The sequence below is a fragment of the Dreissena polymorpha genome, chromosome 8 (assembly GCF_020536995.1).
Source record: "Dreissena polymorpha isolate Duluth1 chromosome 8, UMN_Dpol_1.0, whole genome shotgun sequence".
NCBI classification, from domain to species: Eukaryota; Metazoa; Mollusca; class Bivalvia; order Myida; family Dreissenidae; genus Dreissena; species Dreissena polymorpha.
The window spans coordinates 37,344,757-37,362,869 of NC_068362.1; the positions used below are offsets into that span (position 1 = coordinate 37,344,757).

General features: G+C 36.9%; 1 protein-coding gene across 13 annotated transcripts in view; it reads left to right on the forward strand.

Annotated features, from left to right (window-relative positions):
• LOC127841134 (uncharacterized protein CXorf38 homolog) overlaps positions 1 to 18,113 on the forward strand; it is a 335,137-nt gene that overhangs the window by 306,867 nt on the left and 10,157 nt on the right. For 5 of the 13 annotated variants that reach the window (XM_052369716.1, XM_052369717.1, XM_052369724.1 and 2 more), the window contains 2 exons: positions 11,983 to 12,141; positions 14,060 to 14,480. In XM_052369716.1, coding sequence (XP_052225676.1) covers positions 11,983 to 12,141; positions 14,060 to 14,480 — 580 coding nt within the window. Of the gene's footprint in view, positions 1 to 4,281; positions 4,391 to 4,516; positions 4,600 to 6,953; positions 7,089 to 11,057; positions 11,746 to 11,982; positions 12,142 to 12,302; positions 12,648 to 14,059; positions 14,481 to 18,113 lie in introns of those variants that run through there. The other 8 variants (XM_052369726.1, XM_052369727.1, XM_052369725.1 and 5 more) reach the window with 6 other exon arrangements.

Here is an 18,113-nt window from a genome sequence, read left to right on the forward strand (position 1 = left end):
CTATCGCGGTTACTGGTGGTGCATCATCACCCATGGCGTAGATCCAGATAATTGGCAAAGATAACAAAATGTTATTTTGAAACTGTCCGAACGGATTAATCCCATTATCAGCTATATTCTGACATCATGTTTATGGTGTACTTAATTAACTACACGTATTGTTTATAAGTTTATTATTCATCCATTATAAATATAGAATCAGGCAACTTGATAGTGCGCGTGCATGTGGGGACGCTAGAAATAGACTGAGTTTAAACTGCGGAGGCCTGTATGTATATACTAACAGAGTGGCATTGGGTATGACTCATACATTCAATTTAAGGCCTATACTGTTACACAATTCATGTTATAATAACAACAAAATATTTGATTGTTTTGCGTTTGAAACACTTTGTATTTTTCAAATTGTCTTTTTAATCTTCAACAGATGCATTCATTGGATATTTTAGAGAACAGAAAATGTGCAATTTTACTGTTTTCTCGCAAATATCAAAACTACAACGACAATTTGCAAATCTGAAACATTTTGTTGTTCAAATTTGCTAATTTAACAAAACGTGAATAGGGTTAAAGCTCGACTGATCATTATGTGATTTTAAAAGTATTTCATTATTTCACTCGTTTAGTTAATTGGTAGAGAGCTGGAATACAAAATAATAGGATCGCAGCTATTTAAAGCTTCATTAAATGTGAGGGTATTGGTATTGAAATTAGTATACCCCTTTTCGAAGAAGAGAGGCATATTGTTTTGCTGGATGTTCGTCTGTCTGTCTGTTGGTAGACCAGTTCGTTTCCGATTAATAACTTGTGAACGGAGGGACCAATTGACTTGATACTTCACATGTGAATTGGCCTTGGATAGTAGATGACCCCTATTTACATAGTAAAACATTGTTAACACTCTAGAGGTCACATTTATTTTCCGATCATCATGGAACTTGGTCAGAAGACTTGTCCCAATGATATCTTGGATGAGTTCGAAAATGGTTTTGGTTGCTTTAAAAACATGGCCACCAGGGGCGGGGCATTTTTCCTTTTATGGCTATATATGGCTTTTGTAAAACCTTGTTAACACAATAGAGGCCACATTTATGGTCCAATCTTCATGAAATTTGGTCAGAAGATTGGTCTCAATGATATCTTGGATGAGTTCGAAAATAAATATGTTTGCTTGAAAAACATGGCTGCCAAGGGGCGGGGCATTTTTCCTTATGGTTATAGTAAAATCTTGTTAACACTCTAGGGGCCAAATGAACTGTCCGATCTGCATTAAACATGGTCAGAAGATTTGTCCCAATAATATCTAGTTATCTCAGGTGAGCGACTTTGGGCCTTTCATGCCCTCTTGCTTTTTTTTGGGGGGGGGCCTAAGTTTCCGACCGAGGAGGTCTTGTTTCTTTGGCGTTGCACTCTGTATCTCTGATAGAAGCATGCCAGTTTTCATTAACTAACGTTGGTATGTGTGCTTAGAACTGGTGAGCCACCCAGTTTTGTTCTTGCCTTTAATTACTTTCTAGCAGATAATACTATTTTTTTCTTTCCTGAGGATGCTTCTGAAGTTCCATTCATATTATATTTGGAATCTGTAATGACGTAGTCAACAGTTCAGCATTGGGTAGGAGAGGCGGGGGCTCTTTAGATAAAGATTTGTTTTCTATTTAATGATTTGTATTTGGTATTATAACTGTTTTAGGGAATCCCGTACCTTAGCTCGGAATAGACTATTGCGCAATTACTGCATGATTTTAATAGTAATTAATTAACGGCTTTATATGTGTAACCCAGAGTTCAGGGAGAAGATTAAGACTATATATATATTTTTAAAATATTTAATTTCTTCATCATAAATAATATTCGTTATATACTGAAGTCTTGAAGAGAGAATTCAGCAATCGGAATGTGGTTCTGACTGCTACCTCTTCGCTCTTACAGTTCTCGTTCGTCCATCGGTGAAACTTTTTACGAAAGAAGATAAAATTAAAGAATGTTGTGCGTGACAAAGATGTCTAAAAAACGCGTCTTCCCGCTCTGAACCATGTGGTCAATGTGATTTACACATTACTACAATCCTCGAGGATAACTACATAAGTTTTGAACCAATCAAATTTAATCTAACAATAGAAATGATCACTCGAGCGTAGAAACCGGTCTCGTATAATTTAAATATGGAGTGGACTCGACCGACATAATTATTTTAAAGTATAGTAAAAATACGATATGGTCACATATGAAATGCCAATTAGTTACAATTGCGCCTATTACGCGTTATAAGTTACACCCGTCTTAATTATTGTGTGTCCCGTCGTACATTATGATCAATAGAAGAGTCTATTTCTATTTGTCAATTTTTTTCTTTATTCGGGCCCAACTCTTTTGCGTTAATTTCCTGTATCCTACGTGTATTCTTCTGTTCTGATTTCTTTTTTGATAGGTTGCATGCGATATGTTAGACAAATTAATCTTTAAATTGGCTTGAACAATATGAAATAAACAAATGGCTACAGAAATGCCTTAAAGTTCATGTAGAGTCTTCATTTTGAAAAATGTGGGACCCCTAGCATTGAACTCAAATTTGACTAAATGAAGAGTGCCACATTGAAAATGTATACATATATGCTTGAAAGGATGTTTTTCCTTCAAACTGCTACCAATTTTGTACATAAACGTATCATAACATCCACAAAATCAATCAAAATACAAAGCGATTTTAACACTACAATATACATTATTTTCAAAAATCTGAATCATGTTTACTCCACGTATTTCGGCGGAAAATTATATAACTAGTGAATAATATCGACATTGACGGGGGCAAGTTACGCTTAAATAGTAAAAAAAGTTTACATATTTAGAAATATCAAAACTCGAACACATGTCATTTCATCACCATGGGGGCAGCCATTTTTAAATTAATACAATAGAAAGGAACATGCTAAAAACTCACTCATCGCCTAATTGACATTCCAAACGGTTGACGATGACAAATGCATTGGATTGTAATCTTTCCTTTGATGTTTGCAAGCTGCACGATCAGACCTCATAAACACTCAAAAGAATAACTATGTAAGAAGCATTTCACCAATGTTTACAATCGTTGTCGAATCACTTTACTTATATTATTGCGCATAAAATAGTACGCTTACAGACTGACAGAAAGATCGATACGTAACTCCGTTCAATTCATCACGGTATACTATTCTATCGATAATATATAATAATACATCGCTTTAACAATCTAAAAGTAGAAATAATTCTTTTAAACGGAGTTTTAAATAACGAAAGTGAAAACAACGGAAGTTGGATGGATATTCTGTGAGATGCAGATCGGCTCCAGAAAAACAAAACAAATAAACTTAAAAAGACGTGTGGGGGACAATTTTCAGCTGGAAAATATTTGAAATAGGGTAAGTGATGATATCTCTACGTGGTCATTTCTGTTATTTAGTGCGATCTCTTGCTGATTAATGTTAATAGTTGTTTTACTAGTTGCCATCCAACTGTCAAAATAAGTACATGTGTTTTCTCAGGTATGTGTATACACATACCCGGTTTTCTAACCACTGCACGTGGTTTCAACCGATTTGTTTTGCACGTTTTTCTACGGATCACAGCGATGGCCACGCTTTCAAAATGGGTAGAAGGAATCGAAATATAAAATCAATAGTTTAGCCAATTTCTTTATTCCTTTACATTTTTATATGTCGTCTGCAATCAATTTCAATTTGAGATGGTTTAAAATTTCAATTTGGTTGAGAGGTAAATAACAAAATTGTTAAGCCTTTGAAATACAATTGTGACTCTTATTATCCACCATACCTGGATTTTTAAAAAGTAGTTACGTTTAAGTTATTTTTAGAACTTTGTTTAGGATATTTATCCAAAAATGGCAGTTGAATAAAAATTCATTTGTTGTTTTATGACAATTATTTTCTGTGAAATTTTGCTAACTTGACCTTGTATATGTATATAGCTTTGTATTTATTCAACTTAAAGTAGTGCATATCCTTCCTAACTTTAGATTGAGATTTTGTAAATTAGTGTATAAATGTATTGGTTTTAAACCAAAATATGAATAAAGCACACACATATTGAATGTTATTCTATCCGTCTTTAGCTTTAAAATGATATATAGTTTGACCATATTGTACCACATTCAATGAAGAAAAACCAAAGCGAAGTTTTAATGAAATTTATCCCCCCATGAACCTTAATGGTTGACCTTTCCATAAAATTAAACCATGCACATTGGAGTAAGTGTAAACTAACCTAATCGGAAGTTGACACACCTAACAAACAAATTGAATCAAATCGAAACTTGTTTCGCTTTGGATAAAATAGAAATTGGAGAAAATGAGAATGAATGAAGACAAAGCAACCGTTAATAAATAGGGTATGTGTGTTGTAAAATAATTATTCATTAACAAATATTTGTTATGTACTTCATCGGAGTAAAATGTATGATCAATCGTTCTATTTAAGACTACTGTCAACAGTGATTATTATGTTTATCCCTTTGGAATGTCAGTGACTCATAATCAAATTTTACTTATAAATGCTTAGATGATGCGATTAAAATACCGAATGCCTTCGAAACAACATGTAATTTTACTTAAGTTAAACGCATGTGCTTTAGTCCGGCGCTATCCCAATAGCTAATTACCCGTAAAACATAAACTGACCGTAACAGTATTGTTACTAACAGCGTTTAATAAGGGTAATTTCGAATGCCGTATTTTAAAACGCAAGTATTATAAATCGGGAAAATGATAAACTTTACAACGATTTTTAAAGTTCACACACGTCGTACATTGACAGGTAAAGGTGTGGATTATTGCTACCTGCAATATGATCTTCGTCAGACATAACGCTATTCAGCCATATGTGATAGCTAGTATGTTTGAATAATGGCTTTTATATAAATATGTGTAACCACAGAAGGTGCTGTTTGTTTGATGAATGATGTTTACGGAGTGAATATTTTCTTAACCTCAGGTTACAAACATCTATTGACCGCTATGAACATATGTTTGAAGTCATTTTGTGTGAATAACGATATCTAACCCCTTTAATTTAGGATCGGTTTATCTGTGCCAAGTGCACATGAGCGGGAAACCAAAAATAACTACTCTTTTAAACATGAAAAAACTTGCTACTTAATGAATTATTGACTGCACTATGGCATATAAGTTTTAAGGTAATTTAAGTCAATAAAAAACGGTTAAGTTTGAGGCACGTGTTATATAAACCTTTGACCACAATAAATGTAAAACATGTGTAAAACATGTCAATTTTAAAGGCATACATGTCTATCACGATTAGCTTGATTTACATTCTAGCACGACACGCCGCTTCCCAGCAAACATGAGACGTCATTTAGACGTCTTTATTTTGTTGTTTTACGGGCGCGACGTCGCCGCAAAATAAACAACGTCTTTTCAAGGTCTTTTTAGCGATATGATAATAACGTCTTTTTACAGACGTCGACGTCTGTTTGGCGAGGAAAATAATGACGTGTTTTAAAAAACGTCGAAAAGACGTCTTTTTACCAAAATAATATAGAGGATATTTGTTGGATTCTGTGGATTATCGATTTTTATTCACGAGTGATCATAGAAAATGATATTTTCACGAGTGGCGCAGCCACGATTGCAAATATATATTTTCTATGATCACGAGTGAATTAAAATCGATAATCCACCGAATCCAACAAATTGTCTTTTTATTTTATGCTTTTTTTCACAGTTTATATATATTGTTAAAGAGTTTAACTAAAGAATTTCTCTGTGATATAGAGGATATTTGTTGGATTCGGTGGATTATCGATTTTAATTCACGAGTGTTCATAGAAAATAATATTTTCACGAGGGGCGCAGCCACGAGTGAAAAAATATATTTTTTTCTATGATCACGAGTGAATCAAAATCGATATTCCACCGGATCTAACAAATTTTCTTTTTATTTTTATTCTTTTTTTCACAGTTTATATACATTGTTCAAGAGTTTAACTGAAGAATTTCGCTGAAATAGTGACGTCATTTCGTCAAAAAAATGACGTCATTTCATAGTAAACAGTGAAAATTATCGATAATTTTCACTTTTGGCAACATTGAAATTATCAGTTTTAATTCCCTGATATTTCTCTATAAACCACCGGAAAGCATAAAATAAAATGACGTCATTTCGTAAAAAAATGACGTCATTTCACAGTAAACAATGAAAATTATCGATAATTTTCGCTGATAATTTTCATTATTTAAAACAGTGAAATTATCAGTTTTAATTCACTGATATTTCTCTATAAACCACCGGAAAGCATAAAATAAAATGACGTCTTTTAAAAGACGTAAAAAAGACGTCGTTATAACGTTACACTATAAAGACGTCTGAGAAAATTGTTAAATAAATGTCTTGTCAGCGTCTTTTTTAGCAACATGATAATAATTTTTACGGCGATAATAATTACGTCTTTTAAAAGACGTAAAAAATATGTCGTTTTAACTTAACACTATAAAGACCTCTGGGAAAATTGTAAAATAAACGTCTTTTCAGCGTCTTTTTAGCAACATGATAATGACGTCTTTTTTAAAAACGTCGAAAAGACGTGTTTTTAGCGATATAATAATGACGTCTCTGAAAAGACGTCGAAAAGACGTCCTTTTAACGTTACTGTATTAAGTCGTCTGAAAAAGTCAATCGCTTACCCAGCAAACACATAACGTTATTACAACGTTGTAATTTGGTTGTATTTTGGTCACTACAAATGTCACAAATGCACGGTTAAATAGATGTGTTTTAATATAACTTTCGCTTCATTATTATCTGAATATTACTTAGTGAAAAAGGAGCAAAACATATAATATATATTCCTTCAACGTAAGAAATTTGATGAACGGAATTAGTTTTATCTGTACGCGGATATAAGTAGTTGATATCAGACATAAAGACGGGTACCAACACGGAAGGCACGTGACTATGAGCTGTACGTGGTTGAAGGCGACCCACCGTTAATGGAAGTCAGCCATTTTTGCAGATATATTTTCAGCGGTATCAGCGCGAATCTGAGTTTTTGGAAGGACTTTTACATTAAAGTATATGTGTACATTTATTTTAGCATAATTTGTGTGGCTAATTATTTGGTTCGCATAAAATTGTTCACTTTAACTAGCATTTTATTTACTAGTTTCGATTTCCAATACTCTATTATAACGATGGTACGTTTTGTATTATATACTATAGAAAACACCGTATTTGACGTGATTTTTAATACCATGACGTTTCTCGAACTATATATTTAATATTTAAATATCATCCTGTTTGCGGAATAACGAGATATAATAGTTACATTAATATGTTAAAGTACGACTGATGTACCAGTTTCTTAATTTAGACAATTAGTGTATATCACAATTCTAAAAGTACTTTGGAATCCCTGATTTATTTGACTCATAACCTATATATAACGACACCCAATGATACAGACTCGAAAAACAGCCGTTGTACTCATTCTTACATTTTTATTGAAACGCTGACATCTACGACCAACAGAAAATCTGTATGACGAACACGAGACTGCTTTAGTAAATGCAAAGGCGGATCCAGAGGGGCGGACGCGACGTACGCCCCCCCCCCCCTAAAATCTCCAAAGTTAAGTCAATTCATTTGATGTTTTACACTTAAATACATCAAAATCACCTATTTAAACTTGTCAAAGCCTCCAAAATCACTAAAATCGTGGCGCTTCCGGGGGGCTTCGCCCCCCCTGCACCCCCAAAACTATAAGCTATGCATTTTTTGGGCATTATAAGAGGGTACTTTGATGAAAGTATATAAGGCGTGACATGCTCGAGAAGTGGTTGTCAAAGCCTTCAAAATCATTAAAATCGTGAAGCTTCAGGGGAGGGGGGCTTCACCCCCCTGGACCCTCTAAACGATAAACTATGCATTCTTTGGCATAATTAGAAGGTACTTTCATGAAAGTATATAAGGCGTGACATGCTCGAGAAGTGGTTGTCAAAGCCTTCAAAATCACTAAAATCGTGGAGCTTCTGGGGGGCTTCGCCCCCCTGGACCCCCAAAACTATAAACTATGCAGTTTTTTGGCATTATAAGAAGGAACTTTGATGAAAGTATAAGGCGTGACATGCTCAAGAAGTGGTTGTCAAAGCCTTCGAAATCACTAAAATCGTGAAGCTTACGGTGGGCATCGCCCCCTGGACCCCCTAGCAGAGCTTTGCCCTGCACCCACCAGGGGCCCTAGCGCCCCCCTTGACCCCAGCAAATCTTTCAATATCCGGCCCCCCCCCTAACCAGAAATCCTGGAACCGCCCCTGAAATGGTTGGCAGTAGTTTATGTACATTACGACTAAGAGCTATGACTTTTCGCTCCATATTGTCCCCTTTAACTTTGGGAGGCGTAAATTGAAAAAGTGGACACATGTGAGAAAAGTAAATAGTTCTCTTGTTTAATAAATTTGAATTATATGAAAACGTCTAATGTTTAACAATCATAAACGTAAGACATTTAAGACAGCATCAAACATTTAATTAAAATAGCAACTTCTCTTGAGTCTAGATATGTCTGTGCAGTATTATACATATAAAAATTAGTTCATTCTAGTTTAATACTCCTTGTGTACAAACCAACAAAAATAAATTACATAGTTGTCGAAAATGTATATATTATGTATTATTCATTTTAAAAATAAAAATATGCCTCAATTTTGACACTGACCCAGATTTTTTTGAATTCATTAACATCAGTTCAAAGCCTTATGATAATATAAAATGTGATACATCAGGTTTGATTTCCTTCTTTGAGACCCGTCGAATATCGACCCTTTCCTTTAGACATCGGCCCTTTCACCTAAACGTAATTTTTCCCCAAACAATACATACAATCTAAAACAAAATTATTTTCAAAACCTTTAATTATATTAGTTAACCTGATCCAGTGTAGAAAGAATAGAAATATTGAATAATTAAATTATATATTGCCATGAATTTGTTTTAAAAACAGTTAAATATATTAAATTGATTATTTAAGACTCCGTCTTTGTCCCCATAATCCGGCGTTTCGCCAGATTTTTTGCACTAAAAAAAAACCAGGCTCTTTCCCCAAAATCAGATACAAAACCCTGTACGTTGAAATGGCTGCTGTAGCATGTCTTCTAATTAGTAAATTACGGTTTATATATATATGTATTTATTTATTTAAGTCTCATCCACGTTAACATCTTTTACATAGGCAATTTTACATATAAACACACATAACCATTCTTAATAGAATATTAAGGGACTGTATACATTGTACACAGTTAATATACAGTGTATGCATATATCCAACGTGATTTAAAAAGCCTTGTGATATTTGCACAGTAATGGTAAAAAGATCATATTTAACATGGTAAAAATGTTTGTCACAGGGAAAACAATGTGTACTGCTGAGTTATTTACAAGATTCATGGTTAAATTGACATTCAAAGCGAAATAAACCATTGCAATAATAATAAAAAACAGTTGCAGGAATAAAATACAATAATGTGAATCTTTCATACACAGAGATATGTTAAATTGTTTACATATCTTAGGTTTTCATTGGCCTGTCATTATAATATTTAAAGCACATATTATAAGTCTCCCAAGGCCTGACCTGAAGTGTTAAAATAATCTTTAATTCAATGCATTTGCAGAATAGTATATATTGATATGGTGGGCATGTACTAGTCATTATGTCTAAGGTGAACTGCACACTGAATATATCCGCCTTCTGACATTACAACAATCCTATAGAATACTGAGTAGTATATATTGATATGGAGGTCATGTACTAGTCATTATGTCTAAGGTGAACTGCATACTGAATTATATCTGATCAGGGATATCCGCCTTCTGACATTACAACAATCCTATAGAATACTGAGTAGTATATATTGATATGGAGGGCATGTGCTAGTCATTATGTCTAAGGTGAACTGCACACTGAATTATATCTGATCAGGGATATCCACCTTCTGACATTACAACAATCCTATAGATTAAAGCTGCTACGTCCAGTTTAATGTTGTTTGTTTGCAAAACAATATGTTGTTTATTAAATTCACATATTTCAACATTGATGTTCAAAGACAAGTCGACGGTATTTTACTATTGTGGATTACATTGTAAAGCGTTTATTTCAATTGTTATATGAGTTTTGTTCGTTAAGAAAGTTCATTCGTATATAGATATTGTTGGTAAGGAAGCCCTTTTCACACATTTAAACGGATATATACGTATTGCTATTTAAATCCACGACTACAGGATTTACAGTAAAAACGTAAATGCAAATATAGCACTTACCTGCACCTTACATGCATCGATTTTCGCGCAAAATGCAGAGAACGACATACGGAAAACCGACATGAAACTGCAAAGTTTTACGTGTATGACAATTTACTACTTATTTTAAAAAATAGTTTTATGCAATATACTTTTACTTTACATGCTATTTAGTAGTAATGGCAATATTGCATATTAAATGCATCTGCAGATTCATGCAAACAAAACAGTTAATGACAATATACGTATTGTTAAACGTTTTTAAAATCGAGAGTAATTTTCACAATTAGGATCTGCTTTGATTCTTCAATGACTTTATAAAACGTGTCCAAACAATACGCACTTTTGTTAAACGTTGTTAAAAATCAATAATATGCAATGCACATCGCGTACATGTTTGATGATTCATTCAAAATGTTTCGACATATTTCAGAATTCTCATCGTCATTGAATGTACTTTTACATTTGGATCCGTTCGCGAGAGTTCATGCTTACAATATTGATATAGGACTTAAAATTTCTAATCACTATGCGGGACAAACCGTCAGGACATGGAACCTCATTGTTAGGAATATTATAATAATTCATATACATGGACTCGATTTAAGCCAGCTAGTTTCACAAAAACATAACAATCACGATTCTTTTTTTCAAACAACAAACAATACCATATGTATACTGTGTTTTATAAAATATAGTGCAATATGCTGCCACTATTCTTTATTTTTCGTATGTTTCAGGTTTGAAATGATTCATATATGATATTGAACTTGAAATTACAATGGCCTTCAGGAATTCAACGTGTCTGCAAGCATTGTTTGTATGAATTGGTTGGAGAATAAGACGTGAACAATGGCGAGACTTGGAGATGTTTTCGGCGTGCAAGAAATGACGAACTGGTTGAAGGCATGGCTGGCATTGAACATCACAAAGGATGGGTTGCATGAGTTCGTTGACAGAGAAGTAAAACAGTTTCAGACAGGAATATATCAAAACATCACGTCAACATTAGGTCTGTCGGCGAATACAACATGTACAAGCTGCTTGACTGCTAATATATTACCATGCCCCACACAAGGGGTATGCAAGAAAAGCGGGAGGAAATCATATATATGCACGCATGACACACCTAGCAAACGGTATCGACCTTGTCCACTTAGCATTTGCGAGAAAGTTCGTGACCATATTAAGAACGATCATCGGTTCAATGGACCCTCGTGGAAAAACACCTGTGCTGAGCAATGGGCGTGCAATCACTGGCAAATTGGAAAATGTTTTATGCCCCCAGATGGGTATATTGGAGTGACGTCTATTCGGGATACAGATTTCAACGGTGTCATTAGTGTATTGTTAAACTGTAAACACTTTGATAACCTGATGTCATTTAGCATAGCACCGATGTCGGTTAGTCCGTGTCTTTTATCAAAGGTAACTATTTAACATAGCATGCATAGCTTTTAAAGAGAACAAACATTTTGTGTATGTAAATAATATGCATAGTAAAAGAACCGATAGCTCCATGATTAAATTATTTCAAAATATGCCTTTTTAGTATTTTCAGACTATTATATCTTGTTCTTTTGTGCATTATACATGCCATAGTAATTTCATACGCATATATACATATTATGCATATGTTTCCTTATTTGAAATAACGTTTTACAGGCACGTGACATTGGCAAAGCTGTCCGACATTCTCCATCGTGTGAAGTAACAGACTCTGACCTCAACGACTATTTTAATACACTAGAAACATTGCTCAAGGATTCCAAGACACTAGCAAACGACAGTAGCGCACAAGATGCGGTCAGCAAGTTGAATCTGGTAACACATATTTTTGTTATGAATTTGAGTTTGTATAAAGTGAACTCAGTATTTAAAAAGCGAACGCGATATTGCAAAAAAGTTGGCAATGTAATGTTGATGTGGGTATCTAATGATAAGTTCAAACTTTTTTTCTGATTTTTTTGCTGCATATTGAACAGCTTGTAAGTACAGTACAGAAAGCGTGTACTTGAACAAACGCCACACGTCGCGGTGTTCACCACACTGTAGCCAGCCCCCAAAACGACCTCCGATATGTGTGTTTGGGTCAGCCGTCACGGTGGCCGCTGGTCGAAATACGAACACCGTGAAACATCGAAGACGGACATTATATTTTGCGGTGTTGACCGTGGCCGATTTACAAATAAATGTAGTACAACAAAAATGTATACAGTCGTTAATCATAGTCATAAATATTATTTTGATTAGAACTGCAACAACCGTGAAAATTCTCTGTGTATTTGTAAATAAATTGCAAGTAGGTCACGTAGCATAACAAGATTACACATGGCTAAAAAAGAAACTATTATTATTATTAAATTAAAACGCAAAGAGGACTCATTAACACGTATGGAAATAAGACTATAATGAGAATTAAATTGATTTAAATCCCATACATATTCTAGTCGTATAAACGTGTATATTTTCATCCATTTTTTCAGAATATTATAAATAATTTTTCGGAATACGCTTCTGAAATTAAATACGCTTGTAGATAGGCCGTTAATTTTAAACATTACGAAGTGCCCGATGCGCACACATCCCGGAACGTGATTTATACATATTCAATTGTAATACATTTGTATCGATTGGACATCAATTTCATCGTAACTTTAAATAGAAACATACCGGATGTTCACTCGACATTTTAGAAAAATGGCGGCCGAATATGTTTATGCAATTTTTTAACACTTGAATCGTTACTTGAGTAGATTCTTGGACTCAGAACCGGTTTATTTACCTTGGAATTTTCGAAGATATCACATCTTCTTCATCAGCTGATCACTGGTTCACTGACGTCACAGTCACATGACTGGTGAAGGGTCACGTGATACGAGGAGACTGTCATATATACGGGGTAGCTCGAGTCCATCGTCCCTGTTAAGTGATGGCCGCCACTGTTTGATCTCAATTGCTTCTTTCACTCAAGCATGCATCAACCAGAGCAGAGAAACCTACATGTACGAACGTTAATCGTTAGTTTAAGCAAGATTTTGATCTTGAAAATTGAAGTCGTGATTATACGACATTATGGGGTAATCGATAAAGTCTTTAAAAGTAGTAAGAATGCGGAAATCGTCGTAATAGTACGTATGTTATGGGGGAATAGCTAGAGTCTGGATAATACATGTACGTATTTATGTGCATGATGTGGGAAAGGGTTAAAGAACGCACAACATTGCGATGATCACGAGTGTTCTTAGTAACGATAACATGCAATCGCGGTGTTAACGGGTGTTCATCGAACACCGGGGGCAATAGGGTGTCCACCCCCGCGAAAAAACACCCTTCGGGAAAAGTGCACACCTCTGACGGGTGTTTTTGTTCAAGTGCACGCTTTCTGTACTGTATGCGCATAATTCTTAAAAGTGGCGCCTAAACAAACAAGAAAGAGAAAAAAAAATAATTAGTAGTAGTAGTAGTAGTAGTAGTAGTAGTAGTAGTAGTAGTAGTAGTAGTAGTAGTAGTAGTAGTAGTAGTAGAAGTAGTAGTAGTAATAGTAATAGTAATAGTAGTAGTAGTAGTAGTAGTAGTAGTAGTAGTAGTAGTAGTAGTAGTAGTAGTAGTATTAGAAGAAGAAGTAGTAGTAGTAGAAGTTGAATAAGTAGTATTAATAGTAGTAGCAGGAGCAGTATATAGCATTTTATGAATTAAGTTATTAGCTAAGTATCTTTAATTTCACAATTTATTTTTCTAGTTACGAAATGAGAGCACTATTTCTTTGGCGGAAATGAGTCACCTGCTGAAAGATGCACACGAGACTTTAGGAAAGGCTGAAAACGTTACCAAGGAGCGCAAGGCACAAATGGAATCATACATGGAACAACTGAAGACAAAACTAGATGAGCACGCTGAAACACTTATAAAGCAATATACAAAAAACTTTACTGAGGAGGCAAACATGTTTACAGAAGTTAGAAAAGCAAATATTACAGAACATGCAAATGCGTGCACAGTAGAAAGTAAAAGACTCTTTAATGAACATGCAAACACACGTACAGAAGAAAGTAAAATAAACTTAACGGAACATGTAAACACACTGGCAAAGAAGTCCATACAAGATATTCAAGGAGCTATCTCGTCGAAGAAAGAAAGCGACTATGAAAATAAAGTCGAAGGTAAAACGATTGATATATTCAATAGAATAAGTCTTTATTATACCTCCACAAATGAAGTTTAGGATATAGGGTGGTTACCGATTTGCAAACGAAGAATCAAGAGTTTTGCCCCCATTGATTAAATTAATGAATTTCTCCATCCAGAGCTGTCTCATGATACATGCAACATCCAAGCACAAACAATACAAGGTACATGCATCTGACGTTTATCTAAGAAATTTTAAACCTGGATATTAATGTCATTTACGTAATCTAGAATGATCTGATATTAGTAGCCATACACAAATGTACAGATACCATGTCTGACATATCCGTTGTACTGATACATACTTCCCACTCAATACGACCATGCCTGGTACACCTGCTGTACTGACACTGACTTCACACTACCATGTCAGGCACACCCGCTGTATCTACACTGACTTTCTACTACCCTGTCTGGCACACCTGGTGTACTGATACTGACTTTCTTCTACCCTGTCTGGCACACCTGGTGTACTGATACTGACTTCACACTACCATGTCAGGCACACCCGCTGTATCTACACTGACTTCCAACTACCCTGTCTGGCACACCTGTTGTACTGATACTGACTTACTTCTACCCTGTCTGGCACACCTGGTGTACTGATACTGACTTCACACTACCATGTCAGGCACACCCGCTGTATCTACACTGACTTCCAACTACCCTGTCTGGCACACCTGTTGTACTGATACTGACTTCCTACTACCCTGTCTGGCACACCTGTTGTACTGATACTGACTTCCTACTACCATGCCTGGCACACCTGTTATACTGACACAGACTATGTTACCATGTCTAGCCCACCTGCTGTACATACACGGACTGCCTACTACCCTGTCTGCTTCGCTGACACTGACTACATACTAACATGCGTGGCACGCTCTTTTTACTGATACTGACTCTGGTACCATGTCTGACCCACCTGCTGAACTGACACTGACTTTGACCTACCATGCCTGGCACACTCATTGTACTGATACTGACTATTCTACCATGTCTGGCCCACCTACTGAATTGACACTGACTTCCTATAACCCAGTCAGGCTAACCCGCTGTACTGATACTGACTTTCTGCTGCCATGTCTGGTACACCCTTTGTACTGATACTGACTTTCTTCTACCTGTCTGGTACACCCTTTGTACTGATTCTGACTCTGTCACCATGTCTGGCCAACCAGCTGTACTGACACTGACGTCCTACTACCATGTCTGGAACACCCTTTGTACTGAAACTGACTTCCTATTACCATGTCTGGTACACCATTTATACTGATACTGACTCTTCTGATATGTCTGGCCCACCTACTGTACTGACACTGACGTCCTACTACCATATCAGGCACACACGCTGTACTGAAACTGACTTCCTATTTCCATGTCTGGTACACCCTTTGTACTGATACTGACTTACTACCACCATGTCTGGTACACATGCTGTACTGACACTGCCTTCCTACAACCATGCCTGCCACACGCGTTGTACTTATACTGACTCTCTGCTACCATGTCTGGCCCTTGTGCTGACAGAGACGGACTTCCTACTACTATGCCTGGCACGCATATTAAACTGAAATTGACTCTCTGCTGCCTAGTCTGACCCATGTGCTGTACTGATACTGACTCTTCTACCATGTCTGGCCCACCTGCTGTACCGACACTGACTTCCTACTACCATGCCTGGCACACCCATGGTACTGATAATGATTCTTTGCTACCATATCTGGCACACCTGCTTTACTGACACTGACTATCTTCTACCATGTATGGAAAACCCTTTGTACTAATGCTGACTCTGCTACCATATCTAGTCCACCTGCTGTACTGACACTGACTTCCTAATACCATGTCTTGTACACCCATTGTACTGATACTTACATTCTGCTACCATGTCTGGTCCACATGGTGTACTGACACTGACTCTCCTCTACCATGTCTGGCCCACTTGCTTTAATGACACTGACTTCCTTCTACCATTTCTGGTACAATCTTTGTACTGATACTGACTTTCTGCTGCCATGTCTGGTACACACTTTGTACTGATACTGACTTTCTTGTACCTTTCTGGTACACCCTTTGAACTGATACTGACTCTTCTACCATGTCTGACCCACCTGCTGTACTGACAATGACTTCCTACTACCATGTCAGGCACACCCGCTGTACAGATACTGACTCTCTGCTACCATGTATGGTACACCTTTTGAACCGAAACTGACTTCCTACTACCATGTCTGGCACACCTATTGTATTGATACTGACTTCCTACAACCATGTCTACCACGCGCATTGTACTGATACTGACACTCTGCTTACATGTCTGGCCAACCTACTGAACCGACACTGACTTCCTACTATCATGCCTTGTACACCCAGTGTACTGATACATACTCTCTGCTACCATGTCCCGTCCACCTGCTGTACTGTCACTGACTCTTCTCTTCCATGTCTTCCCCACCTGCTGTACTGACACTGACTTCCTTCTTTCATGTCTGGTACACCTTTTGTAATGACACTGACTTCCAACTACCATGCCCGGCACGCCAATTGTACTGATACTGACTCTGCTACCATGACTGCTGCCATGTCTGGCCCACCTCCTGTTCTGACACTGACTCCCTACAACCATGTCTGGTACACACTTTGTACTGATACCGACACTTGCTACCATGACTTGCACACCTGCTATAGTGACATTGACTTCCTACTACCATGCCTGGCACGCCCATTGTACTGATACTGACTCTCTGATACCATGTCTCGCACACCTGCTGTACTGATACTGACTTCCTATTACCATGTCTGGAACACCCCATGTTCGGATACTGACTTTCTGCTACCATGTCTGGCACACATGTTGTATGACACTTACTTCCTAGTGCCATTTCTGGTACACCAATTGTACTGATACTGGCTACCTAGTGCCATGTGTAGCGAACCCATTCTACTCACACTGACATTCTACTACCATGTCTGGCACACCCATTGTAATGCCACTGACTCTCTGCTACCCTGTCTGGCCCACCTGCTGTACTGGCACTGACTTCCTTCTACCATGCCTCGTTTACCCGTTTATCGGAAACCGACTCTCTGCTACCATGTCTGGTAAACCCTTTGTACTGATGCGGACTCTGCGACCATGTCTAACCCGCCTACTGTATTGACACTGGCCTCCGACAACCATGTCTAGCATGCCCGCTCTACTGACACTGAGTCCCTACTACAATGCCTGCCAAACCTGCTATACCGACACTGACTTCCTACCACGATGTCCGGAACACCCATTTTACTCACAATGACTCCCTACTACCATGTCTAGCACACCCGCTGTACTGACACTGACTTTTTACAACAATTCCTGGCACACCCATTGTACTGATACTGACTCTTCTACCATGTCTGGCCCACCTTCTGTACTCTACCTGGCCTCCTTTTACAATGTCTCATACACCCATTGTACTTATACCGAATCTATGCTACCATGTCTGGCCCACCTGTTGTACTGACACTGACTCCCTGCTACCATGTCTGGTACACAATTTCTTCTGATACTGACTTCCTACTACAATGTCTGGCCCACCTGTTCTACTAACACTGACTCCCTACAA